Source organism: Dothidotthia symphoricarpi (assembly GCF_010015815.1).
Source record: "Dothidotthia symphoricarpi CBS 119687 unplaced genomic scaffold P153scaffold_20, whole genome shotgun sequence".
Lineage (NCBI taxonomy): Eukaryota > Fungi > Ascomycota > Dothideomycetes > Pleosporales > Dothidotthiaceae > Dothidotthia > Dothidotthia symphoricarpi.
Genome location: NW_022985027.1, coordinates 873,155 through 898,456, shown reverse-complemented (window position 1 = coordinate 898,456; position 25,302 = coordinate 873,155). Strand labels below are relative to the sequence as shown.

Sequence of the window (25,302 nt, the reverse complement as noted above, 5' to 3'; positions counted from 1 at the left end):
ATATGGATTGGATGGAAAGGGGGTTGTACGGCATGTGTCGTGTATGTGTATGGCATCTAAATGAAGGAAAGGAACGAAGAGACGAAGGAAGGAATCTATCCGCTTATTCACAACAAACGCAAAAGCTCATTCTAAAGTCGACGTGTGGTCTGTTGTGCTTACGGGTAGCGTGCACGCGTGAGGATAGGCAGATTGGTTTGAATCAGGGGCTGGATTGCGGGTAGTTTGAAAGGTATACTGAGATGCTTTTTTCTTGTGAGGGGGGCGTTACTCGGAATGGAATAGGGAAGAGAGAAGGGAGCGAGTATTATTAATGCATTGGGGGGAAGTTATAAATCCTCCATGACGGAGACCAGTGTATAGTGCAGCGAATCATTACTATTCAAAAAGACCATTTGCCTTCCCGTGACCTACCCAAGATCCCGCCCATACCTCTCTTCCTTCCCCTCTCATTATCCGTATTGACCTCCTGACTCATGATCGATGTCCCAGTCCTCTCCATCTTCCCACCCCCTTCACCACCATTCGTTGCACCGCTCGTATGCGCAGGCAGCGTGTCCGGCAACTCGACTCGCCCATAAGTCCTCAAATCCAGCTTACGGTCCACATCAGGTGTTTTGCCTGGCGGCTGGACTGGCGCCCAATCCACCCTGATAGACTGATCGCGGCTGAGTTTCTGGTCGTTGAACCACAGCTCGAAGCGGATATCTGCCGGGCCGATGAGGACGCGAATAGCGTATTCAATGCGGAAGTAGTGTTTTTTCAGCGACCAGAAGTGTTTGTTCTTTTCGACGAAGCGCCGCTCGTCGGCGGTGGAGAGGTCGGAGCTTATCTCGCAGAGTATGCGTGTACCTGTGCTTCGTTAGGTTTTTGGTGCTGAGTGATGTGGGTGGAACTTACTTCGGTTCATTTGGTCCGGTAGCTCGTTTGCGTCTAGATCGCTCTCTATCACACTTGTTGGGAACGCCCGCCTTGGGTCGCCGTGGTCGATGTTCTTGACGAAGCGATGCACGATCGGACTGTCGATGCTGACTGGCTCCCCCTTCTTGACAAACCAAGCTATGGCGTGGGTAAGGTACAATCTCCCATTCAGAGGATCGCGTACGGCTTGAAGTCCTCGATGTTCTGGGTTTTGTTTGTCGTACATGATCTTGCATATCGTGCCGTACGACGCGCGACAACAGCGCCAGCCCAGGACAGAGCGAGAGGTGAGAAGCTTGCGGACGCGGTCTGAAACAAGGCCTTTGCAGACGGCGAGTTGGGGGTCAGGCGCTATGCGTACGGCGATTGAGCGTGCGTTAGGAATGTCAGTCTGCGCGTAATGCATCCGCAGCTGAGACTGCACGTATGCACTGTTTCCCAGGCCGCCGCTGAGGATGAGATGTGCTACCTGCTCGTCGGGGAACTTTTGGTACAAGCTCTCTAGCTGTGAGTCGATCAGCCTGAACAGCTTTGCGATTTGCCTGTCGAAGAGGTGTTGCAGGTCCATGCGGTCGAATGTCATTTCCCCGTTCCGGATCCGTATTTTGGGATTTGTGTTGTTATATGTGTGTGGCACGTGTGGTATAGAGATGGAGAAGAGCGGTGTATCGTCTGGAGAGCCATATTCGCACTTGACGGCTTGGAAATCTCGGCTCTTCATCATTTCCCATGCTGCATCGGCGGGATCAACGGGCAGGGGTGCAGTGGTGTGCGCCATTGTCAAGCGGTGTGTGACTAGTTTCTCGAACTCGTAGTCTATGGCTGCTGATCCGATGGTCTCGCCAAACACGACGTCCAGCTGCTGAAGACTGACTGCTCGAGACACAGTCCCCGTCACTCTCAGCACGCTCAAATCAGTGGTCCCGCCTCCAGCATCGCATACAAGGAGGATGTCGTTCTCACGGAATATACCTGGTGCTTCAGTAGATACGTGAACCGCCGCAGCCTCAGCCTCTGTGAGGCCGACAGTGACAGTATGCTCTGGGTAGCAGCCGAACCCCGCCTCCTTCACGATTCTCTTGAAATTCTCCACAGTGGGAACAGGCGCCCATGTCGTCGGGACACTGAAACTGAATTCGATATTGGCGTCTTTCCATCCTACTCCCGAAAGCTCACCACCCAGCTTGATAGCTAGGTACTCGTAAAGTTTTCGTAGATAATCGCCATACCATTGCTGCACCTCTTTCAAGCTTTCAGGCGCGCCTTCGGGATCTTCCAGCTGCCTCTCCCGTAAAGTTCCGGGATCTAAGTAAGTTTTGAACCACTCCTTGTACTCCTTGTCTTGAGCACCGGTTTCCGCTTTAGTCTCGCTGAGAAAGCCCCATGACGAAGGCTCACGACTGCCGGTAGGATAGACGATCACAGTGGGTACTTTGTTTTCGTTGGCCTGAAAGCGACCGGGCCATTTCTGAACCCAACGGACGGTTTCGTTGCCGATAGACAGATTGCAGTAAGACACTCCTGTGCCTGGAGAATGTTCAGTCAACGATGGACGTCTGGGGAGGATCGCGTAGGTTGGCACCGAAGGAGTTTAGCCTGCTTCGGTCCGTGCCTCGATCTGACCCCACCGGCTCGATCTTCTTGACGACAACACTTACAGGTCATGCCCAAATCAATGCCAATCACCATATGCGGTCTCTTGCTGGCATCCATTTTATCGGTTTAATTGAGGTTGTGCAGCTCTGCTGTTCTTTTGTCCTTGTGCTCGTGCCGGCAGGCTAAGAATGCTTATGGCGTGAAGGCATGCAGCATATTCTTGTGTTATCGTACAGCCTTGCGCCAGCTCGGTCACCCTTGTGTCTAGACAGAACGCCTTTGCGGACCCCACAAGTCTTGAGCTAATTATATGCTCCATGGAAGCGAAGGTGCATGGAGCACGTCCATTTTGCTAGCGCCATGGGCTCAGAGGAGAAGGCTGAGTGTCGATGAGTTCAAGGTGACTTTCCTCAGCCTTGTGCTAGTTATGATCTCTGTATGCTGATTCGGCGAGTGTTATCGTGAGGGGTTGTGGAAGTGGGGTGAAGGACCTCGTGCTGCAGACGGCTGTCCAATTCCATAGATTTGTCGCTTCTTCCGACGGCAAGTAGTAAGTTTTGGTGTTTCGTACGCTATCCACCTGGTGGTAAAGTGGTCTATCGCCAGTCGAAGCGCTTGTTCAGTGAGCGATATCAGGCGTACTAACACTACTGGACCAGCCTCTGGCTGATCATACTCTTGACACGAAATATATCCTGTCAGCAAACCATCATTCCTATCACGATTTCCAAGTCTCTTCAGTTCTCTCCACCAATCTATTGGAATTCGTAAACCTCGATTGCGAGATGAATACGATCACAACTACGGCTCTGCCAGCTGCATTGCCCGTTTCACGACCACAGTACATAGCGTCGTCTGCAAATACTACAGTTACTTTCCTCTCGACTCCAGGAGACGATAAAAGTTTGATCGTCAGTTCTACCGCTGGACAGGCCGTCACTTTACAACCACTAACACCAACCTCAATATCGTTTACGACGTATACGTGGAACCCCGATGAACGCCAGGTATATTGGGCGATAGGTCTTGCCGGGGAGACCTCTCCTGTGAGAGGAGCCGTCTCCATCAGAACAACACCTTTAGATGACCCACCCACTTCATCGGTCGCTGTAAGTGCGCCCACCATTGCCACCACAACCACCCAACCTTCTACAATTGTATCTGTTCCACCCTCTACTACCGGAACTACAACAACCTCAGGGACAGTAGTTTCTCAAGCGCCAGTGACCGCAAACAAAGGGAGCAGTGGAGTTGCCGGCGGAACCGTCGCAGGTGTCGCTATCGGTTGCCTCGTCGCCGGGGCTCTGATCGCGGGTGTCATCTTCTGGTTTTGCTGCGGCAAGCGTAGAAAGACACATGAACGGGATTCAGAGGCAAGCAAACGTGCCTTGATGCCACGAGAGAAAGGCCCTACTGTGATAGCAAATTCGCTTGGGAGCAAAGGACATGCAGCATCCCCGTTGGGAAGCGGCCTTCCTCAACCATTAGAAGACGAGGTCATATCAGGTGAAATCACCAAAATCAGCAGCTCGATCAAAAACCACGTCAAAAGCTACTATCATGCCAGTCCCATGAGTTCAGGGCTGGTCGACACGGATGACATTCAGGCACTTGGCTATGACATGCCAGTCTCCGTTGGAACTCTCAGTACATTACTTGGAAATCCTGCTACAAGGGAAACTGCTTTGCAATTTTGTATCGCTTGGGTCGTTGTTTCCGGGATGCAACCACACAATGATCCTCTGAGGAGTTTTCTTCCACGAAATGCGGGTGGATGTTATCAGGAAATCTTGACCCCAAATCCCGAACCCAGACGTGAGTACCGAATGGATTTTGATTGTACATCCACTGACCGTCAAACAGCTCACGCGGCATCTACGGCAAGGTGGCGAACGGCGACTGCAGCTTTGCTACCGTCCACTTACGTTCGCAGCCCATTCTCCCCGACCGACAGTCGAAACGCCAGTATTCAAGCAGCGGTTGACGTTCTTGATAACATACTAGTGCCATATGCAAACTCGCGAGCCGACAACGGGCAGCGAAAGCGCAATCTCGAGGAAATCCTGAAGCGCTCTGCACTGTTCGCTTTTACACTTTTCTCACAGCCTAGTTCTTGGGAGTTTGACTGGAAGGAGCAGAAGGGTAGTGCCAGGTCAGGTGGCTTCTGTATCTTCCCCGCTCTTGTGCAAGCCTCAAACGAGGCCGGTGAGCCCGTAAGGCCCCCAAGGCCATTTAGCGAGGCTGTGATTCGGCGATTGGACGAGTGAGCTGTGCTATTGAGATGCGTGATGTTTTTCAATGTTGAGAGACGCTCCAGATAACATGAACTGTTTTCACCATTGAATTCTATTTACCGGGATTTGGCCAAGCGCCAGCGCGGAAACGAGTCAGGCTTTACTCACAATGGAAATAAACCACGCTGGGAGAGGCTGGGCTTCTAGTCTTGGCTTGCAATGTAAGGTTTCATTCTACTTGACGCCTTTCGCGCCCCCAAGGTGGCGTTCTGTATGTCCCAGAGAATAAATACGCGATGGCGTTTTGTTGAGTAGAGAGCTTTCCAATCCCATATCCAACAAAGCCTCATCAATACTGTAGATCTTCCTTTATCGGGCCGCGTACACCAGAGCTGCTGTGGGCTATGGCAAAAGACCCCACTACACAGCCGTGGATGTGTTGGACCGGCATATCGACCTCATATGCCACCTGACTTTCTGCTCCCTTCAGCCTGCCTCTGATGGTTTGGAGCTCGAATTAGCATCTCGCTCATCTTTGACCACGCACATGGTGTCCAATGTGTTCATTACGTCACTCCACACCAGCCGCGCCGACTTCTAAATCCGTCGCTTGATCCCCGAAGAGGCATTCGTGGTGCAGTATCAATCGAGCGTGAGGGTCTGCCGCGAACCTACCTCTTATCGTCCGTTCCTTCCTATCCAATCCAGGACAAGAGGTTTTTCGAATGCTATTCTCGAGATTCGCTATCCGCTGGTATTAATTCTGGACAAGATGCTTCCTACTGCCGGCCTTTACTTGCCCCAAACTTTACATCGCCACAACGATGCGCCCGCCGCACGCCGCGCAGAAACAAAAGGTGCCAGCCTGATGTATTTCCAACCACAATCCAGACAACCCGATGAAGCGGGGTCAAAGGCCGCAAATCAGACTCCTGTCGTCTTAGCCAGGACAATTGCAACGGATCCCGAGGTCTTCTCATCACTCGGAACCGCGTTCAGCTTTGCCGAGTTTGTCTCTTCTCTCGACCAAACATCTAATGAGACGGAAGCGTTGTCCCATCTAATCCAGCATATACGAAGGGACGATGCGGAAGCATCGCGACTCTACACATCACCTGCTGTCTCCAGGTTTTTGAACATATATCCAGACCACAAGGCGGAAATTGTAACGATTAGACTGGATCTCCGCCGAACCTTGAATGACATCGGCGCTTATGTGGAAGCTGTGCGCGTAATCGACGACGATGGTGGACCATTAGGACAGAGACAGAGATTCGAGTGGGTTGCAAATCACCAAGAAACCCTTCAAGATAGGCAGCAAGCGTTGTCAGCTAGCCACCAGCAATTAGTACATGCGATACGGATCATGACAACTGTTGAGCAATGTGACTGGATCGGACAAGACCCCATTCTCAAGGCGCCTGTCCGGCCATGGATTATGGACAAGCGCCGAGATAACCCAGGAAGCCCTTACTCAAGAAGGCCCGCTCACAGGACTATGTCTGCGTCGAATATTACGTTCTCGGACACCCAGGAAGGCAGTATGAATGGTATGTTCAGTTGGCACTTGACAATAGATGCTTCATTTGCTAACATCTATGCAGGTTCTACAATCTCGTTACCAGTAGAACTACCTGGCAGTGCTCCAGATGATCTTTCCAACGTTGATGGCAGAGTTTCATTCACTCTGAATGGATCAGGAGCGCCCAACAAGGATGAGATGACACGGTGTCTTTCTGTTCACGAGCTAGACAGTCGGCATATGGCTCTCGACAGAGACCATGATGCATCCGAACTGGCTACATCACCAAGTCAAAGGCACTCATCACTTGAGCCATTAGTAGAAGAACAAGATAACCACGCATCGGATCAATGTTTCGGTGCTGCAATCACGCAGAAACAGGTGCGACAAGAGCAAAAGGCTAAACTCATTGACGTCCGTCGATCCTCGTACCCAAATCAGTCTCATACCACTGCGTCATCCAATCCCAGATCTCGCACCTCGTTGGATACATCAGATGTTCTACCGACGGTCATCGAAAAGACCATAGAACGTAACGACTCCGCAATATCAACAAAAGCGACAGTCGTTGTCCCAGTACGCCCAAAGCGGTATCGTCCCCGATCATCCGAGACCCGAAGAACGCGTAAGAGTGATGGATCTTTATCGCCAGAGTTGCCATACTTTCAGAGTCAATCTTCACTTATCGATGACCTTGCCGCTTACATGTCTCCTAGTGAGACGAGTGAAGTGGAAACATGTTACTCACCGACCTCATCGGCCTCTGCATTGTCATCTCCAAGGTTTCCCCTTTCTTTCGATGACGTGCCAAGCGAGACTCTGACTTCGAATTTGGGACTCGCAATTTCAATGTCGATGATGAGCTTGGATGATCCAAGACGCACATTATCGTTAAATTCAAATCCATCAAGAGTGACTCGTAAGCCCTTGCCTTCTGCCGAGGTCGATTTGAGCCGGAGTATATCTGCACCCGCCGGCTCTTCTAAAACGACTTTGCTCCGTTCGTTTGATATGGCAGGCAAGACCGCAGCGTTCTCGGAGAGTGGGGAAGGGGGAACGTCTTTTACTCCATTTGATGGAGTAAGTAGGTTCAGTCCTTCGCTAACTGCCCCTCTCGTCACAGTGCCGGAGATTCGAGGACTGAGTCCCACTGTCTACAACATGGCCCCTCGAGATGATGAGCTATGGTTTCTGCAGCACACGTTGTGCAAACAAGACTACGTCGACCAAACTGAGATCTCGACGAATCTACCCGCTCACCACGACAATCCGATCGACCAGGGCAAAACCTTGATGAATTCAACCACAGAGAAAGCTAGATCGCCTGATCAAGCACCACATGATACAAACGTGTCTATCAACAAAGAGCTGACTGATGAACACTTATCGACTCAAAACCCACCAACATCACCAACACCCACGTCTTTAGGAGCACCTCCAGAGCTTTCGATTTCAAGACCCGAAGTTACCCTTATTTCACCAATAGAATCCGTAAACGACATCTTTTCACCGCCACAATCCGCACTGCTAACAGCACAAGCCAAACGAAGAGCTGCACATACGAGACGGATGCAAAGATCGTTCGGAGGGGGATGAGAGAATAGGCACCAGAGAGAAACACAGGTTTTAGAGTTCATATACCCAATTTTCATTTCGAATTACCCAGTAGCAGGTAGAGGAAGCTATCATCAAGGCTGCAATACGAACAGGGCCTGCTGAGACAAACAATCACACTTCCTAGCGAAGTATCCGCATTAACTGTGTGATCGTCGCCGTGATTGACAGCCCATGTACATCATGATCGCGCTTTCCCCATTTCCCATCCCATCCCGTCCCGTTCTAGCGTACCTATTTCGAAAAACAGGACCACTCATTGTGCGAGCATTGAAGACACTTGTCAGCGTTCTCCTTGCTCTTCTTCTTGTCCCTGCAAGCCAACGCACAGTTGTGCTGTCCCATGCTCATCGTACCGGTCTTGCCGGGCCAGAGGCACCACTCGCAGACTGGTTTGTTGTTCTTGCTGCCGTCGCCGGCAAAACTGCAGTAACGAATGCAGTCCCAGCCGCCGCACGTCTCCTGCCTACCCATGCCGGAAGCAATGCCGCCGGGGACGAGACTCTGCTGGGGGTCAAGGGTGTGTGGCAAGAGAGTGGTCATGGTGAAGGAAGTGGTGAGCGTGGTCATGCTCAAGGGAGTGGCGAGGGCGGAGGCCGCGATGCCGAGGAGGAGGATGAGTTGCATGATGATAGACTGGGGTGTTTAATATTTAGGTGATTTGGGTTTGGATAAATGAACTTACGTTGAGGGGTTGGTTGAGGGATTGGTTGAGGCTTTGGTTGTTGTTGTATGGAAGGTTTGGATGAGAGTTTGGTTGGAGCTGGTATGCTTCGTTGAGAGTGAGATGATTTGGGAGAAGAAAGGTAACGAGAAGGGAGAATTTATATACATGTGTCTGATGTTGGAATTTGCTTTGGTGGTTACTGTTCAGTGGCCAAACCGTGCAAATCTTTTTTTTAGATTAAAATCGACATCGGTGGTCAAACCATCCACAGGCAAAACAGTTTCCATGCCTAATTTACCTATTAAAATCGTGGTTATAATGATCGCTGCATTTTTGTTGGCAAGCTATAATTTGAGCTCTTGGTAAAGCATGATTTATCTGGAAGAGGTGCGTAAGTACGTACGTATTCACACAACCACCAAAAGAACTATGCCTTTACAACTCACTAAGCAACAGATTGTTGCTACGCACAAAAAGCTAAGTACAGCGTTGTACTAAGATCTTCGCATCAACCAACGCGCCAGGTTTTGTTAACAGCTCACCATCCCAGCGTCTCAAGAACATTTTTTCTTACAGCCAGTTGCGTGTTCAACTGATCATTCAAAACCTTGGTACGGCAAGCTGGAAGAAGACGACTAATCAGAATTACCCATTCCCTAACCGAATTCCTCGACTCGAAATTTTTAGATAGATAAGTTGGTTCCCAAGTGAGCTAGACTAGTATAATTGCGCGTCTCGGAAGATCATCCCAGGCAAACCAGCTGCTTAACAATATTGCTCTGTGGTTCACCCTTTGAGATCAACGCATGAGTATAGCGGGTTGAGATCATCGTGTGATAAGCGATATTATCCAACTCAAATTTGGTGTGGCATCCCGTAGTATTAGTTTTCCAATATTCAGCACATCCAGGCGTGGTCTAGAAGCACATAGACGTAATGAAGCATCAATCAAATGCAGAATAGGAGGTAAAGATGATGTTCCGTGCAAAGATATTCGCAAATACACGTGGTCGATTATAGTGCGGCTTCCAACCTTACATCCACCGTCCACAGATGCAGCAGGAGAAGGAAGTATTACTACAATTCATTGTCGATGTTGTCCTTGAAAGAATATCAGGAGTGATGCGAGTTCCTCCTGGGATCCTCATGGTGCTATAGGGTTGTGGTGAAACCTTTCCGCTATCGTCACCACTGCCATAAGTAGGCCGACTCCACGGCCACAGAAAGGAGTTTTGCGAAAAATTACGAAACACTTTACACGTTGAGCGGCCAGCAAACCTCTCGTCTGGTGACCTGGAATAGGTTGGTATGCTCATCTTGACTCAACTGATGCGAGGAGAGATTGACGAGCGATTAGGCCTGTCCGGGAATAGTTCTACTTGATCAGTCGATTTGCACGACTTGACCATGACACGCTTTGTGAGGCAGCCTGTGTCTCCTTACTAATAACACACATGACTATCTTGTTTTGAGCCAATACCGTGTTGTTCGATACGGCAAATATGTCAACTGGCTTTGCCGTTGGAATGAATAGCAATATCATCCGATTGATCAGCAAACAGGCTTATGTCGAGAGCGACTTACCAAGAAGTTGCCGGTAAGCTTTTACCCGGAATCACGATAAGGTGGTATCACTTGACTTTGCTCCTTGTTAGGTGCGCACTCGGTAGGTCCGCTTGATCGGTTTGATGAAAACGAATTTGCTCGAGAGAGTAAAGAAGTCGTGAATTCAATTTGGTGCTGTCCAAAATCGCAATGTTAGCGAGCGTTCAAAGCAACCTCAGAAAGGACTATCTTACTCAATGGCTGTAGAGCCCCTTCCTCCACACTCAGTTCCCTTCCAAACTCCGCGAATCTGCAGAAGCTCCCGCATAACACGTCGACGATCCTATGCTAACGCCCAACTCCTAAGTTGTGACAAATCCTACATACAAGATTTACTTTTCTGTCTATGCCAAAAGATCGGCAACATTCATGGGCATCTCATCAATCTGGGTCGAGTAGTAGACTAGATCTTGTCAGCAACTCAGTATCGACATTTCGATTGTTTAACTTACGCTCGATGTCACGAAGGATGCGAACGTCATCCTGGGTGACGAAGTTGATGGCCACACCCTTACGTCCAAATCGTCCACTTCGCCCAATCCTGTGGATGTAGTTTTCACGGTTCGAGGGAAGATCGTAATTGATGACGAGTGACACTTGCTGCACATCAATGCCACGGGCCCAGACATCGGTCGAGATCAGCACGCGCGAGTTGGCCTGGCGGAAGTCCTGCATGATACTGTCGCGCTCCCTCTGTGGCATATCACCGTGCATGGAAGATACCGTGAAGTTAGCCTCACGCATCTTGTCGGTCAGCCAATCAACCTTGCGTCGCGTGTTGCAGAAGATGACGGCTTGTGTAATGGTGAGCGTGTCGTAGAGATCGCAAAGCGTGTCGAACTTCCACTCCTCCTTTTCGATGGCAATGAAATATTGCTTGAGACCCTCGAGCGTCAGCTCATCACGCTTGACCAGAATGCGCACTGGATCTGTCATGAACTTGGTCGTCATCTCGAGGACATCGTATGGAAGAGTAGCCGATACAACAACGACTTGGGTCGCAGGGGGCAAGTAGCGGTAGACATCGTAGATCTGCTCACGGAAACCGCGATTGAGCAATTCGTCAGCCTCATCGAGGACCAGCATCTTGATGTTGCGCGTGCGGAGGTTGCGGCGGCGGATCATATCAGCAACACGTCCTGGAGTTCCCGATACGACGTGCTGGCCATAGTCAAGCTTGCGGATGTCTTCGCCAACGTTCGTTCCTCCAATGCAGGCGTGGCATTGCACGTTCATGTAGTCACCGAGACCCATGATAACGGACTGGATCTGGGTCGCTAGTTCACGAGTGGGCGAAAGCACAAGAGCTGAAGCTATGTCAGCGCATATATCCAAAACGCATGGTAATTACCAACCTTGTGTTTCGCGCACAGCTGTGTCGATGACCTGCAGGATGGAGATGGAGAAGGTCGCCGTCTTTCCCGTTCCGGACTGGGCTTGGGCAATTGTGTCGCGACCTTTGCAGACTTGCACAATCGCACGCGACTGCACGGCGGAGGGCGACTCGTAGCCGTAGGCATAGATACCGCGCAAGAGGTTCTCTTTCAGGTGCATAGCCTCGAAAGTTGGCGCCACCGTAACCTCCTTGGAGGTGGTGAACTCCATCTTCTCATCCTGGTTGCGGTCAATTCCTTCGGCCATCTTGGGTGTTGGTTCGTGTGTTGATTTAGTTTGGGTGGTCGAGTGTTGAGGTAGGCGCAGACAAGAAAGTCGACGGAAGAGCAAGCTTCGCGGAGCAACCCCGGCTAAACTAGCAGCTCTAGCGCGATTTCGATTTAGATGGTCGCGAGCTTCACGCAGCACCCATCCAACAATACACGCCGCCAAAGGTCTGAACCTACTGCTACTTGGCTACTACCACACAAAAAACTCATATATATCCCAGGCGACCGTAAAAATGCTTCTCGATGAGCAGCGCCAGATCCATGAGGACATTGAGCGCCTCGAGGATGCCGTTGCTGAGCGCCTGCTCGAAGACCCGCCGCACGTAGGTATCTCGACATTACTCGTCGCGTCCTTCAAACTGACCACCAGACAGATTCGCGATCGTCTAGCACGTGACCACGACATATCGCGCTTTCTCACTCAGATCGAAATCCAATCGAGCCGGTTACTCGCTATCTACGAGGATGCTGAGAGTAAGAGGGAGGAGGAGGTGCGCGATCTTACGCATGGCGACCCCATGGAATCTTTCATGAAGGAGATCGCATCGATGAAGGACTTCCACCGCCGCTACCCGAACGAACCCGTCGAGAACCTGGAAAAGGCGTACAAAAAGCGGTCGCCCGAAGACCAGGTGCAGTCGGTCGCAGCCATCGACTCTATGTTCACAGGAGAAGAAGGTTTTGGTCGGTTCTTTGACCTGACCACGCTGCACGAGCAGTACCTGAACCTTCCCGTTCACCAGCACGCGCGGCGCCTGACCTATCTGCAGTACCTCGATCTGTTCGACGCCTTCACTCCACCGCAATGCAACATTCGACGCGATCAGAAAAAATCAGAGGCCTATTTTCAATATCTGAAGGCACTGCAGGACTACCTTGAAGGCTTCATACGCCGAACCAAGCCGCTAGAGAACCTAGACAAGCTCTTCGCTAACTTTGACAAGGAGTTTGAAGAGCTCTGGAAGGCGGAGGAAGTCCCAGGATGGGAGAAGAACGACCCAGCAGCCGTACCAACCAACGGTGATGCGCCTGGCGAAGGCATCTGGTGCACTGCATGCAAGAAGAGTTTCTCGAAAGAGACTGTTTACGAATCCCACTTGACAGGCAAAAAGCACAAGAAGGCTGTGCAGGAAGAGGCGAACGGTTCAACAAACAACTCAGTTGCTCAGGCCAACGGCGCTTCAACAGATATGCAGCGCTTCAAGGAACGCGCTGTAGCCGAACGCGAGTTTCGAATCAGGAAACTTGCCGCAGCCATGCAGACAGAACGTGGCGACACAAAGGTCAATGTCGAACGCAAGCAGGGCATGACAGAGCGCGAGCGACAACAAGAGCTGGAACAACTCTACTCCGAGGCACCAGAGACCGGAGCAAAGGAGGAAGACGAGGACTCTGACGGCGAAGATAAGATCTACAACCCGCTCAAACTTCCACTTGCCTGGGACGGCAAGCCCATCCCCTACTGGCTGTACAAGCTACACGGCCTAGGCGTCGAGTTCCCCTGCGAGATCTGTGGAAACTTTGTGTATATGGGCAGGCGCGCTTTCGACAAGCATTTCAACGAACCTCGCCATATCCATGGCTTGAAGTGTCTCGGCATCACAAACACATCGTTGTTCCGAGAGATCACTAGTATCAAGGAAGCCGAGGATCTGTGGAGGAAGATCCAAAAGGACAAGAAGAAAGAGAAGGCTGCCGCCGAGAACGTAGTGGAGATGGAAGACACTGAAGGCAACGTCATGCCTGAGAAGGTCTACCGCGATCTGGCGGCTGCTGGCATGTTGTGAGCAACTTCGACTTGTCGGACACCTTTCGAAACGTCGGCTTTCCCCGGTAGTCTAGGACCATCGACGCTAGTCGCCAACAACCACACACTTCCTTCGGCTTGAAATCCGCGTGCAAACATGTACATGTTGCATCGGCGTCTCATCCATACCAGGCCGAACATAGAGAGTTGTTCCCGGGCAAATCTGCATGCGACAGACTATCGTGCCCACCATTGCGCGTCTGACTGGCGAGTATCGATATTTTCTGCTTGGATCTCTCACATGCACTTCAGTAGTGTTAGGCAGCACTTGACAGAGCAGGTCACGTGCATGATGTTTTACGGCGTTTGCATTGGATTGTAAAAGAACTGTGTCATAACTTGTATATAGGACACTGGCGGATGTACGATGAATACCCCCAAATGGAATGAAAATAAATTCGATGTAACTCCCGTTTTTGCTGACTGTGATTTGGTTGGTCTACCGTTTTCCTTCCGTCCACGACTCGTACAAAGAAGGTAGGAAATGCCGAACGTGTAGTGAGGGGACTATGAAAAAACTCAATCTATCGGAGTTGTAGATTGATACATCCAGGCCATGTTTGAGAGGTGGAGATGAGCTGTTCCGTGGAGACCGAGGGAGTCGAAGAGTGACGTGATGGTTGTGTCGAGGAGAGATGGATTAGTTCCGTCTATGCTTGCTGTTTTTCTGTGCGGCTAATTCCTGCATTTTGATAGTGATTTTTGTCATGAGCATGGTCGGGCGATTGAGTATAGATCTGGGTGAAACCTTTTGTAGTGCTCCAGTCTATTATCAAGTCGACGAAAGACCTTGTCACAGGATTTATCTGGGCAAGAGTATGTGCTTTTCTCTCATATGTCTTGCAAGGTTCCTTTTCCGATAAATTCCGGTATACCGTGCTGTGCAACCTTCACGCTCACATTGAACGATATCCATCGATGTTTCCTCGAAGTCGGCAGTTGTTGTATTATGAAGAGGACTGACTGTAGGTATAGCCATATTATAGAACATAAACGGGTGCGGTTGCGGTCTTGATATTGGATCTAAACCTGCTTCGTGTTCGTCGGTTTCCTCAATTGGTTCGAACAGTTGAAACTGTTCTCCCCATGTCCCATGGTTTGTAGGGAAGGGTATCGAAGCGTTCGGATCATCGAAAAATGTGATATACTGGCCGTAAGTAGGTGCCAATAATTGAGATGGATGATAAGCAGTAGATTGTCCAACAATAGGAGCATAAGTGTCGCCCATGTCCAGCTGCCCGTTCATCTCAGCGCCCACAGGTTGATCCGCCTGGTCCGAGGTCGGGAAGTATCGTGCAGCACTGCCATTGTAGTGACGATCCACCATTACGATGTCCTGAAGTGATGAGGGCTGGAGTTGAGTGGTCGATCGGCTGCTTTTCCGTTGATCATCGGGGGGAGCAATAACTCGTGGGGATCGTAAAGGTTCCTCTCTGTGTGTCAAGCCGTTACTGGACGCTTGGACTGGAGAAGCTTTAGCCGTGTCTGACTGCGTAAGTACTCGAGCTGGTTTACAACATGTTCCGAAAAAGCTTTCGCCAAAGGACATGCCTTCGGTAACTTCTGACAACGCTGTAACAACTTCCTGTATCTTTGGACGATCTCGAGGCTCGTAAGAGACCATTTGTCTGATGAGCGGTGCCAGAGATGGATACAAAAAATCTATGGCTGGTTGTTCCAGCCAAGTCTCAATTTGGCCAATATTTGCGTGGAATGACCAGCCCTTCTCCTTCCAGGGAGTATTGTTCGTCATAAAGAAGAAGAGTTCCATCATTTCAAGAAAAATACAGCCAAGGGCGAATATATCCTCTGGGTGTCCACAAGGTCGCCTCTCTGCTCTTTCAGGTGCCTGATATTTCAACGTGATGTTGTCACCTCCACTTGTTGTGCTGGCCGTCAGTTCCGACATGTCCTTTGACCACCCGAAATCGGTCAACCACAACCCATGAGGAGATAGCAGCACCTGAGAAGGTTTAAGATCTTTGTGTCGAATGCCCTGGTCATGTAGCCAAGCTACTGCTGTGGCTGTACACCCAAAACTTGAGTATAGACGTTTCCAAGAAGAAATGCGGATGCGATCCAAGTACCATTTTCCATCACAGTCATTAGTCGGTGTCATCCAGGGTATTCCAACAAGAGCTGCGAGTGTCTCAGCTGCGGCATACAGTTCCTCTTCCCGAATTTCTACTGAAGGAGTCATCGTAAAAAGGCTGATACCCAGGCAACCAATAGCGTGTAGGAAAGTCGCTATGTCACATGTTGCAACAGGCCATATCAAAAGCCCCAGTTCGTATACGCCTTTTTGCCGATGAATATAGGATCCAATGAGCTCTACGATGTGCTTGTGTCGTTTTTTCGATATCTGGCTCAGGATCTTGATCTCGTTGAGTTGATGGTCCGTAAGTTTCCTGGCATACGTTCGCTTCAAGGCCAAAGATATTCCGTCGAGTTTTGTCTCGTGAACAATGCCAATGCCACCGCCTCCTAGTCGTCTCCCTGGGCGAAACGGCTCAGGATCATTTCGTGTCAGTTCCAGTTGCCGACTGCGGTAGTTTCGATCCCATGCCGCTAAGGCTGCGTCCGACATTCCAGAAGGTCCGACGCTTTAAAGCGCCAATATAGACAACTTAGAGGGTCGCAATAGCCTGGAAGCATGAAAGCACGTGTTTGTGAGAAAATTTGAGTTTGTGTCTGGAGGTAAATGCGATCACGTCTCTTGCTGTTGTCTGAACTGCCTACCCCCTCAGATCCTCTGCACCTTGGCAGGCTGCGTGGTCCAATGGAGATGAAGTGGCGGTTTCAGCCTTGCACGTGAGCGTACAGCAGAGCCATCAATCTCGATAATCTAGCTCAGGGTGCTTTCCAGACCTCGATACTGGCATGAACATATCGAAAGATGACATAGAAGTAGATGGTACTGTGCACAAAGATGTCGGGTTGATACACTGACGCTAGCTTAGTCAATATCACGCCCACGAGCGACCAGAACGAAAAACGCGAATGACTTCAATAAAGTACCTAGAAATAGGTCTAAGTGATAGGCAGTAACATTTATAGATGACATGAGAGCTGTGAAGGTCTCTTACTATCCATGAATAGCAATCAAAGCGCCAGATCAGCTGTCCAAGATAAAACACTGCAGTTCCCCTAATTTCCAACCACCCTACTCCTCGCTATGAGGAGAAATCTATATCGAGGACACAGGCGCAAACTTGTGTCGTCCAAGCCTGGAAGCAGGTACCCTTACTGTAGAACCTCTTACAAATACACTTCTCGCCTTCTCAAGTTACATCTCCCACTTTCCGTGTTATAGTCTGCGGTATCTTCATTGAACCATCTTCTCAGAATGACGTGTATTACCCTCAACCATTCATATCTTGTTCTTCCCCTTACCCTCCCCAGACACCTAACACCCAGAACCCACGGTTCCCCCTCAACACATTTCCGCCCATTACCCACACTCCCAAACTCAATATCCCTCCACGTCCCATCCCATACCGTCATTGTATCACCCTCTGAGCACGATCATACGTTCGAATCCTACTCCAACTCCATCCTCAACAGTACACAACTTCTCTAATCCCACTCTCCATTCACTGTTTCCTCGTCTAATCACCCAATTGCTAGTATGTTTGATTTACATCTATCTGTCTATCTGTCTATGCATCCATCCAACCTACTCCTCATACATCAACAAACTCACTCCCAATCTCCACATCTCCTCATCTCTACAAAAACCCATACACCCAATAATCCCACATCTCTCCTCACCCTCCACACGCAGTATTCCATAATCCCAGCACAGTAAAGATAAACCGAGAACACGCAGTGCAAATATCATCGCACAATCATGCATTCCTGTGCACCACGCACAGTGAAGAAACGAGAGAGTGGAAAGGAGAAAAGAGACGGAAAGGAAGAGAGCTGGGGATGTACAAAATATATGAGTTTGAACGGGCCAGTTCCAGAAAGGGGGAAGGGGGAAGGGAGGAGAACCTCTATAAACATATAAAGTAGCGAGGATAAGTGTATGGATTCTCAAAACCAAGGGAGGGGGTGAGGAAGGATGAAAAGTCAAGCAAGTGACTTTTCAAAAACAGGGCTGAGCATATAGTATAGTACGTGGACTACAAACATGGATACAACAGTAAGAACACACATACGTCTTATACCCACCCAACACCTCCCACAAAAGGCCCCCCCCCCCCCCCCCCCCCCCCCCCCCCCCCCCCCCCCCCCCCTCACGCGCCCAAAAACTCCCACAGCCCACCCCCCTCCACAAAATCCCCCCAAATAATACTAACCAGCCAAACATCCTCCCTAACCTCCTTCAACAATCTACCCGACTGGCTCTTAGGCGGATACACGCGCTGCCACTCGCGCCAGATCGAGTACGCCTCCTCAAGCCAACTCCTAAAGCTAACCGCCTCAATAATAGTCGGGGTAACGATTTCCTTGCCGGCGAACGTGCCCCACGTAACAGGATTCACGCTATCCTCCTGACTCGCTTCAAAGTCACCCTTTGCGTTACCCGCGAAATACGTGATCTGGTCGTGTGCGTCGAGGCGAGGTTTCAGCTCGTTGAAGGCAGAGGAGGGGATGAAGAATTCGACAAACGGCTTCTGGAAGACGAAGCCGTTTTTGGGGCCCCAGCCGAAGACGGGGTGGGTGGATTTTACGCCGTTGACGGCGGGTTGGGAGGCGACTGTCCACCAGCCTTTTGCGTTGAGGGCGAGGAGTTGGGGCGCGATGGTGAGGGTTTCTTCCGAGAGGTGTTGTTCGCTCCAGGGTACGGCGTCGAGGTCGCCTTCGATGTGGCGTTTGAAGAGGGTTGAGATGTCGCCTTTTTCGACGGGGTGGCCCCATAGTTTGAGGGCTTGGGGTGTCGAGACGTGTAGAGTTGGGCCGTAGCCGTCGATTTCGCCAAAGGCGGGAGAGCGCGCGTCGCCCCAGCGGCCGTTGGGGAAGTCATCCCATGTTGCTTCGCGGCCTAGGGAGCCTTCGCCTTCGGAGATGGCCAGGGTGTTTGCGCGTGTGTTGATGGGACCTTTGGGGATTCCGGCTTCGCTTTCGAGGACTTCGTGGGAGTGGTTGCTGGACTTTGTGGCGGACGGGCGTGATATTATCACTCTGTTGTGTGGGCTTGAGTTGATCGAGGACAGACGGCGGCGCTCACGGGTGAGCAGAGCGCCATTTGGAGGTTCGAGGTTGATAGCGGGTGTTGTTTCGATAGCGTTCTCGTCTTCGTCTTCGTTTTGGGAAATCCTTGGAATGAGCTTGCAATCCTCGACGATGTGCGATACTGCCTTTTCGAGATTCAGAGTGTAGAAATGAAACCCTCTCTTTCCCACATCTGGACGCGCTTTGATATGCTCCACGAGTTCATTCAAGATCTTGACGCCGACTTGCTTTACGCGCTCGTCGTCGTACTTCACTGCGTCCAAACGCGCCAGTATGTCCGCCGGTAGGTTCGCATGCGATAGCGTCGTTGTCCGACGTAGAATCTTGTACGATTGGATTGGCATCAGTCCCGGTATGATGGGAATTGTCTTGAATGCGCCACTCTCATGCTCCCTCAACATCGTCTCGAACCTGTCGTATGCCTCAACGTCAAAGAAAAGCTGTGTCATGATAAAGTCCGCCCCAGCCTTTGTCTTCTCGACCAGAGATGGTAGATCATATGACGGGTGTTGATGCTCGGGATGGCTCTCATCGGAATGGCCCTCGGGATATGCAGCAACGCCTACGCAGAAATAATCCCCATATTGGCTGCGTATGTATTTGACCAAGTCAATCGCCCATGTGAAGTCCTTATTCGAGTCCTGCTCTGGCAATTGCCCCTCATCTCTGTACTCCTCGCTCCGTGGCGCATCGCCACGCAGTGCCAGGATATTTCGAATGCCCAAGACTTTCGCCTGCTCGAGTGCCTCGTCAACGAGTGCGCGGTTCATGTTCGTGCACGTCAGATGTAGACATGTTGTAAGGCCCAATTGTCGTTGGCAGATCTCAGCAAGTTCGAGGGACTTTGTGGCTGTGGAGCCGCCGGCGCCCCAAGTGACTGTTACGAAGAGTGGCCGGAGGGCCTGTGACATGCGCTCTAATCGGGTTTGCAGGTTCGCGAAGCCCTATACTGTCATTAGTACCCTCCGACGGCAATTGCAAGTGGCGGGGCAACAAACCATCGACGTTTTTGGTGGAAAGAACTCCAATGAGAAGTAGTTTGCGCCATCTGGCAAGGCGTTGATCTTATCCGTGATCTTCTCCATCTTCGAAGAGATGTATTGCTCTATTTGATAGATGCGGTGGACGAGAGAGCAGAGTCATGGCAAGGCGTGGTGGAAACTCGTCAAGGAATGAGCATCACTAGAAAGCGCGTGGGGCAGCGGGGCAGATGATCGGCGGTTGACATGTCGACATGGATCATGCCTCAACCCTGCAGACGCGAACCTCAGCCTTAAATCCTTAATCAACGTACAAACACATGTGTTTTATCGCTGGCAGTTGGGCAGACTCAATGAGCTCGAACAACATGTTTGAATTGTGCAAACCTATTACCAAGGTAGTATCCAATATTCCTATCAAGATCATCTGGCTTGAAATATTCACGCAGCACATCAAAGTACATCGAAGTCTTGACTTGACAACGTCCTGGCAGGGATTTTTGGCTGCGAAGAACGCTGACAGTTCTTTCAGAGTCTTCACAGATAAGCTTGACGAGAACACTGTGGAAGCCGTGAGGCAGGCCTGTCAATATGCTGTGTAATTCTGCGCATTACGTCAAAGGTCATGCAGAGTTGCTGAGAATCCAGGGTGTACTGCAACAGCAGCGGTGTATGTATTGTACAAACAAGATCTATATGTACTTGTAAGGGTTCATAATACCTTTCTACACATTTGTTAGCCATGTCCACGTTGACCAAAATGTGAGGTGTGCTTACCGGATCATACAGATCCTTAATCTGCTTCATCAACCTGATCATAGTCTCGCTCTTACTGTACCCAACATACGGCTTCTTCGTAACGCCCAGACCGTGCTCAGCGCTGATACTTCCGTTTCGCTTTTGGACCCATTCGTACACATATGGCTCCAATTCCTTCTCGACAGCTTTGTCGAAGCGTCGTGTGGGGATGTTCAAGTGCAGGTTCGCGTCACCCATGTGGCCGTATCCAACGACGTCGACGACGGGATACGAAGCATCGTTTCCTACGAGACCGGCTTTTGTGAGGCGATCGCGTACGTCATCGACGAGGTCGTAGAGTTCTGCGATGGGAATGGAGAGGTCGTATTTGTAGACGCCGCCTTCGTGGCCAAGGCACTCGGTGATGCCTTCTCGCCATGTCCACAGTTCCTGGATTTGGGTCTGGTCTTGGGCGAGGACGCCATCGGATACAACCTCCGTCTCCATGACGTGTTCTAAGAATGCTTGCAGTTTCTGGAGTTGTTTAGCTTTTGAATATTGGTTAGTTGGGAGTCAACGTACCTCGCTGTCGTGATCAACATTTGAACCACTGGTCTCGATCAGGCAATAGAAGGGATGGTCGCCCTCTAATGGCATCTTCTTGCCAGTGACTCTGTTGACTAGCTTCTGAGTCCGGCCGTCCATCAATTCGAAAGCTGAAAGAATCTCGGAGAGTTGACCCTTGGCCTCTCGGAAAGCCGTTTGCACTTTTTCGAAACTCTCAAGACCAAAGTAGGCAACATTGACTGCGGGTGACCTGCGTGGGCAGATGATGGAAATCTTGGTGATGATACCGATCGTGCCTTCGCCACCAATGAACAGTTGCTTCAAATCGTATCCCGTGTTGTTTTTACGAAGGGTAGATAGGTCATCCAAGATGGTTCCATCTGGAAGAACAGCCTCGATACCCAGAACGTTGCCGTGGAAGCTCCCATATCGTAGAAGGCGAAGACCTCCAGCATTGGTCGCCACGTTGCCACCGATCATACACGATCCTTTAGCGCCCAGGTCCAGCGGGAAGATGTGATTCCTCTCAGCCAAGTAGTTGTCGGCGTTCTCCAGAATCACACCAGCGTCTGCAACGAGAATACCCGAGACTTCGTCGAACGACCTGACTTGGTTCATCTTCTGAAGGTTGATGACAATCTCGTCGAAAACGGGAACAGAGCCACCAACAAGTCCGGTATTGCCGCCTTGTGGTACGACAGCAAGCATATTCTCATTGCAGTATTTCAAGATCTTGCTGACTTCTTCTGTTGTACTAGGCTTCAAGACGAGTGTGGTGTGGCCACGAAACTTGCGCATCCAATCGCTGTTGAAAGGTGCAATGTCTTCAGATGCATCTTTGGAGACGCCATCTATGACTGCAGATTCCGAACCGAGCAGTTCCTGGAAAAAGTTTACATGCTCTTTTGTGACTTTAGTGAATTTGGTGTCTCTTTTGAGCGCAGGGTATCTGGTAGGGGTCAAAATCACATTTGTACCCGGATTTCACCACGGTTACGTACGACTCTGAAGTGAATTTGATGGTCTTGGTGGGTGCTGGCGCATCCTTCACAGTCCCATGCGCATCTGGCTGATGAGGTTCCGATGTCGCTGAAGATATTGGTCGGACTTGAGTACCCAGTCTCAAATACCGGGGCGAAACGCGGGAAGACAACGCAGTACGTCGCAGAGACGAAACTAAACGCGCTGAAGTCGCCATCTGGAGGAATTGTTGAAAGAATCGCAAGCGCGGGAATAATTGAGTCGCCTCCAAGGGCGATTTACATCATGCTCGATGACTAAGTCGGATTAAGCACGGGCCAACTTTCCAGGCGGGCAGCAACGACGCGGACAGCTTGAAGCTCCACTGATCAGACTGTCAACCTTAACGCCTCCAAACCGCCGCTTTTCGATATTTGCTCCTCTCGTCGTACCTAGACTGCAGATCCAGAGTTCAAATAACTACACAGCACATATCTCACCATGGCGTCCGGCTACGATCGAGCCCTCTCAGGTACAAACATGTCGTGTTTAGGTATTAAACCAGCAGCTAACTTTCCCAGTCTTCAGTCCTGATGGCCACGTCTTCCAGGTCGAATATGCGCTCGAAGCCGTCAAGCGAGGTTCGCATTCCTAGCAGACATACAATCACCGCCACGGCGTACTAATTCGCCGCAGGAACATGTGCAGTGGGTGTGAAGGGCGCGGACATTGTAGTACTAGGATGCGAGAAGAGGTCTGCCATGAAGCTCCAGGATACGCGAATCACACCTTCGAAGATCTGCCTCGTCGACACCCACGTCGCCCTCGCCTTCGCCGGGTTGAACGCCGATGCCCGCATTCTCGTAGACAAGGCCCGTCTCGAAGCGCAATCACACCGCCTGACTGTCGAGGACCCCACATCGATAGAGTACATTACGAAGTATGTTGCGGGTGTGCAGCAGCGGTACACTCAAAGCGGTGGTGTCAGGCCGTTTGGCATCAGCACACTGATTGTTGGGTTTGACCCGAATGACAAGACCCCGCGGCTGTACCAGACTGAGCCTTCTGGCATTTACTCGGCATGGTAAGAATGCATGTCATGATGAGTATTAGTTTGATGCTAACGAGATCTTAGGAAGGCAAACGCAATTGGTCGATCGAGTAAGACGGTCCGCGAATTCCTCGAGCGCAACCACAAGGATGGCATGGACCGGGAGGAGACGATCAAGCTGACGATCAAGTCACTGCTCGAGGTTGTGCAGACGGGAGCGAAGAACATTGAGATTGCCGTCTCGGCTCCAGGCAAGCCGCTCGAGATGCTGCCAGTGGAAGACATTGAGAAGTACGTGGAGAACATCAACACGGAGAAGCAAGAAGAGGCGGCGACCAGGAAATCTGGACGGACGCCTGGAACGGGCACTGCGGCTATCCTGACGCGCCCAACGCCAGCCGAGGGCTCTGGGTCGGGTGCTTGAAGATGAATGACGAATGACGGAACCAACATGAACAGCATTGGCGTCTAGGTGATAGACTTGATGACTCTGTACTCTACAGACACGACCAGCTAGTGCTCAAAAATAAGGCATATCTAGCACGCATAACCTCACTTTTGTGATGTGGTACATGCCCCCTCCTCCTCTACGTGATGGTTGTGATGATTGCTCGACGCGGCGCTGTGGTGGACGTTGGCATGTGCCTTGTGTCTGTCGCTGTCCTTCAACCCAGCTTGTCGGGAGCCTCCTTGACATCGAATATGGTTCGTAGATCCTCGGCCCTCACGCGCTCGTCCCTAAGCATCCTGGCGTCCTTGCGAACATCCTCACCTTCTACCTGCAGCGAGGCCTTTGGCGTGAGGGCGTCCAGGACGAAGTGGTTGTCGCAGTGCGGACAGTACTCGTCGCTGCTCCTCATTTAGCAGCCGCCCCACAGCACGTGCACGGTGCGATGCATACCTGTCCTCGAACTCGCGCGAGTCCTTGCGAAAGGCCTTCTTGCACTTTTTGCACACGAAGATCATCTCGAAGCTCTGCAGCAGCGGGTGGTCGGCCGTTTCATGGTGGCACTGGGCGCAGTCGAACCATTTCCTGCCTGCTCCCTGTCAGCGACGCAGGCTGTGGTGCAGCACAGTGTGGTGTGGTGCACGGCTGGGCATACGCACAGCACGGCGAGCGGATGGCGACCTGGGCGTTGAGGACGTGTTTGCTGCAGCGAGCGACTATCAGCGGGCGGCGCGGACTGCGGGGTACGCTGGCGGGTGGGCGCGTGTGCGTGCTTACCACATGGCTGCGGCGGGTGGGCGGAGGTGTCGCGGTGTTTGTCGAGGTGAGGTTTGGGTGGGCGGTTGGGCCGTCGGTCTGCGCCGTCTCGTGTGTAATTCGCCGGTGCCTGGCTGTGCCTGATCGCCTTGCGTTGGCTGGCACCGCTCGCCTTAAGGGTCTCGGGGCAGAGGGAAACTCGGGGCGACGTCAGCTCTGAGCGACGCGCTGCTCCCCAACGGCCGTCTCAGTCGATCGATCCCCCCTTTGCTGAGCCTGTTCCGGGTTCCGTGGTCAGGGTCGCCTTGACACGCCACCGCTGCGGCTTCATCCGTGGCCTGCGCTGCGCTGCTTGCTGGGATAGTCGCGCTGGCTGTCCACGTCTCCCCGCCGACCCCCGGTGTTCCCTGCTGTCAAGCTTTCTGAACAGGCACACACTGTCTACGCGTCTCTCCACACACACCCAAGACGCCGCCCTCTGGTCCCTACACAGCCACGGTGTTTTCTTTGCGCTGCAGAGCTGCTCCATTCATCCGCATTCCTTGCACCGACGTGTATGCAGTCGCGTGCTGCATGATCGCCCAGCACTCCCCCAACACCACGGCCAGCGCTCAATGGGAACAGCGCCTCGGGGGTCGATGAACAACTGCAAGATACCTTCTGGCGCCGGCTGATGCGGAGGTACACACCATGGAGTCCCCGAAACAGGACAACACCGATGGCTCGTCCATTGTAAGTGCCCGTGTTCCTGCTCAGAGATGCATGTGCTGACAGATTGCGCAGAAGCCAGTATCCTCTCTCCGCGCCCAATTCGAGAACCTGCTCAGCGTGAACAAATCGCCCGCGCCAGCTCCAGCGCCTGCGACTCCGCGCCAGCACTCCCCGGGTCCCGCCGACCGTCTTGCCATGCCAGAGGACCACAGGAGGCTGGACGGGCGCATATCTCTCGACATACCCAGAGAGTGTATGGATCGGCGCTCGCCCAATGTAG

The 25,302-nt window shown here is 51.5% G+C and overlaps 12 protein-coding genes across 12 annotated transcripts in view; 5 read left to right on the top strand and 7 right to left on the bottom strand.

Moving 5' to 3' along the window:
- The window catches only part of P153DRAFT_425946 (signal recognition particle 54 kda protein-like protein), a 2,003-nt gene extending 1,757 nt beyond the window's left edge, over positions 1-246 (top strand). Inside the window, exon 3 of the mRNA XM_033672575.1 lies at positions 72-246. Coding sequence (XP_033519970.1) covers positions 72-181 — 110 coding nt within the window. The 3' untranslated portion in view covers positions 182-246. The remainder of the gene's footprint in view (positions 1-71) is intronic.
- A 74-nt stretch (positions 247-320) lies between these two features.
- P153DRAFT_400379 (uncharacterized protein) lies at positions 321-2,634 on the bottom strand (the record flags this gene model as incomplete). The annotated part of the gene is made up of 3 exons (XM_033671814.1): positions 321-852; positions 901-2,448; positions 2,580-2,634. 3 exons carry the CDS (start codon positions 2,632-2,634, stop codon positions 383-385), a joined length of 2,073 nt encoding a protein of 690 aa, XP_033519969.1. The 3' UTR covers positions 321-382.
- A 668-nt stretch (positions 2,635-3,302) lies between these two features.
- On the top strand, positions 3,303-4,784 carry P153DRAFT_300040 (uncharacterized protein; the record flags this gene model as incomplete). Its single annotated transcript, XM_033664309.1, has 2 exons — positions 3,303-4,332; positions 4,381-4,784. The coding sequence occupies 2 exons, from the start codon at positions 3,303-3,305 to the stop codon at positions 4,782-4,784; spliced, it is 1,434 nt and encodes a 477-aa protein (XP_033519968.1).
- Positions 4,785-5,501: 717 nt separating this feature from the next.
- On the top strand, positions 5,502-7,960 carry P153DRAFT_370223 (uncharacterized protein). The gene is made up of 2 exons (XM_033668989.1): positions 5,502-6,301; positions 6,356-7,960. The coding sequence occupies exons 1-2, from the start codon at positions 5,524-5,526 to the stop codon at positions 7,867-7,869; spliced, it is 2,292 nt and encodes a 763-aa protein (XP_033519967.1). The 5' UTR covers positions 5,502-5,523; the 3' UTR covers positions 7,870-7,960.
- A 161-nt stretch (positions 7,961-8,121) lies between these two features.
- Positions 8,122-8,715, bottom strand: P153DRAFT_400376 (uncharacterized protein; the record flags this gene model as incomplete). The annotated part of the gene is made up of 2 exons (XM_033671813.1): positions 8,573-8,715; positions 8,122-8,523 (listed from the first exon to the last, which is right to left on the bottom strand). The coding sequence occupies exon 2, from the start codon at positions 8,512-8,514 to the stop codon at positions 8,122-8,124; it is 393 nt and encodes a 130-aa protein (XP_033519966.1). The 5' UTR covers positions 8,515-8,523; positions 8,573-8,715.
- Positions 8,716-10,157: 1,442 nt separating this feature from the next.
- On the bottom strand, positions 10,158-11,851 carry P153DRAFT_115785 (ATP-dependent RNA helicase fal1). The gene is made up of 4 exons (XM_033661939.1): positions 11,515-11,851; positions 10,612-11,466; positions 10,354-10,562; positions 10,158-10,294 (listed from the first exon to the last, which is right to left on the bottom strand). Exons 1-3 carry the CDS (start codon positions 11,798-11,800, stop codon positions 10,504-10,506), a joined length of 1,200 nt encoding a protein of 399 aa, XP_033519965.1. The 5' UTR covers positions 11,801-11,851; the 3' UTR covers positions 10,158-10,294; positions 10,354-10,503.
- A 205-nt stretch (positions 11,852-12,056) lies between these two features.
- On the top strand, positions 12,057-13,610 carry P153DRAFT_299659 (splicesome-associated protein; the record flags this gene model as incomplete). The annotated part of the gene is made up of 2 exons (XM_033664291.1): positions 12,057-12,146; positions 12,198-13,610. The coding sequence occupies 2 exons, from the start codon at positions 12,057-12,059 to the stop codon at positions 13,608-13,610; spliced, it is 1,503 nt and encodes a 500-aa protein (XP_033519964.1).
- Positions 13,611-14,432: 822 nt separating this feature from the next.
- Positions 14,433-16,217, bottom strand: P153DRAFT_389719 (kinase-like protein; the record flags this gene model as incomplete). The annotated part of the gene is made up of 1 exon (XM_033670861.1): positions 14,433-16,217. One exon carries the CDS (start codon positions 16,215-16,217, stop codon positions 14,433-14,435), a length of 1,785 nt encoding a protein of 594 aa, XP_033519963.1.
- Positions 16,218-17,871: 1,654 nt separating this feature from the next.
- On the bottom strand, positions 17,872-19,967 carry P153DRAFT_400372 (methylenetetrahydrofolate reductase-like protein; the record flags this gene model as incomplete). The annotated part of the gene is made up of 2 exons (XM_033671812.1): positions 19,810-19,967; positions 17,872-19,755 (listed from the first exon to the last, which is right to left on the bottom strand). The coding sequence occupies exons 1-2, from the start codon at positions 19,894-19,896 to the stop codon at positions 17,872-17,874; spliced, it is 1,971 nt and encodes a 656-aa protein (XP_033519962.1). The 5' UTR covers positions 19,897-19,967.
- A 198-nt stretch (positions 19,968-20,165) lies between these two features.
- Positions 20,166-22,332, bottom strand: P153DRAFT_400371 (uncharacterized protein). The gene is made up of 4 exons (XM_033671811.1): positions 22,098-22,332; positions 21,112-22,045; positions 20,569-21,063; positions 20,166-20,516 (listed from the first exon to the last, which is right to left on the bottom strand). Exons 1-4 carry the CDS (start codon positions 22,292-22,294, stop codon positions 20,484-20,486), a joined length of 1,659 nt encoding a protein of 552 aa, XP_033519961.1. The 5' UTR covers positions 22,295-22,332; the 3' UTR covers positions 20,166-20,483.
- Positions 22,333-22,535: 203 nt separating this feature from the next.
- On the top strand, positions 22,536-23,852 carry P153DRAFT_370217 (N-terminal nucleophile aminohydrolase). The gene is made up of 4 exons (XM_033668988.1): positions 22,536-22,588; positions 22,638-22,697; positions 22,753-23,140; positions 23,192-23,852. Exons 1-4 carry the CDS (start codon positions 22,558-22,560, stop codon positions 23,529-23,531), a joined length of 819 nt encoding a protein of 272 aa, XP_033519960.1. The 5' UTR covers positions 22,536-22,557; the 3' UTR covers positions 23,532-23,852.
- Positions 23,323-24,625, bottom strand: P153DRAFT_425939 (uncharacterized protein). The gene is made up of 4 exons (XM_033672574.1): positions 24,333-24,625; positions 24,215-24,258; positions 24,009-24,144; positions 23,323-23,956 (listed from the first exon to the last, which is right to left on the bottom strand). Exons 1-4 carry the CDS (start codon positions 24,335-24,337, stop codon positions 23,773-23,775), a joined length of 369 nt encoding a protein of 122 aa, XP_033519959.1. The 5' UTR covers positions 24,338-24,625; the 3' UTR covers positions 23,323-23,772.
- Between the last annotated feature and the right edge of the window lie 677 nt (positions 24,626-25,302).

Coding starts and splice junctions, on each gene's coding strand:
- P153DRAFT_370223 (XM_033668989.1), top strand. CDS start 5,524: ATGCTTCCTACTGCCGGCCTTTACTTGCCCCAAACTTTACATCGCCAC. Junction 6,302..6,355: donor CCAGGAAGGCAGTATGAATG/GTATGTTCAGTT, acceptor ACATCTATGCAG/GTTCTACAATCTCGTTACCA.
- P153DRAFT_115785 (XM_033661939.1), bottom strand. CDS start 11,800: ATGGCCGAAGGAATTGACCGCAACCAGGATGAGAAGATGGAGTTCACC. Junction 11,467..11,514: donor AGCTGTGCGCGAAACACAAG/GTTGGTAATTAC, acceptor ACATAGCTTCAG/CTCTTGTGCTTTCGCCCACT. Junction 10,563..10,611: donor CATCCTTCGTGACATCGAGC/GTAAGTTAAACA, acceptor GACAAGATCTAG/TCTACTACTCGACCCAGATT.
- P153DRAFT_400371 (XM_033671811.1), bottom strand. CDS start 22,294: ATGGCGACTTCAGCGCGTTTAGTTTCGTCTCTGCGACGTACTGCGTTG. Junction 21,064..21,111: donor ATGTTGATCACGACAGCGAG/GTACGTTGACTC, acceptor AAACAACTCCAG/AAACTGCAAGCATTCTTAGA. Junction 20,517..20,568: donor TTAAGGATCTGTATGATCCG/GTAAGCACACCT, acceptor ACAAATGTGTAG/AAAGGTATTATGAACCCTTA.
- P153DRAFT_370217 (XM_033668988.1), top strand. CDS start 22,558: ATGGCGTCCGGCTACGATCGAGCCCTCTCAG. Junction 22,589..22,637: donor CTACGATCGAGCCCTCTCAG/GTACAAACATGT, acceptor TAACTTTCCCAG/TCTTCAGTCCTGATGGCCAC. Junction 23,141..23,191: donor TCTGGCATTTACTCGGCATG/GTAAGAATGCAT, acceptor ACGAGATCTTAG/GAAGGCAAACGCAATTGGTC.
- P153DRAFT_425939 (XM_033672574.1), bottom strand. Junction 24,145..24,214: donor CGCCATCCGCTCGCCGTGCT/GTGCGTATGCCC, acceptor GACAGGGAGCAG/GCAGGAAATGGTTCGACTGC. Junction 23,957..24,008: donor TCGCGCGAGTTCGAGGACAG/GTATGCATCGCA, acceptor AATGAGGAGCAG/CGACGAGTACTGTCCGCACT.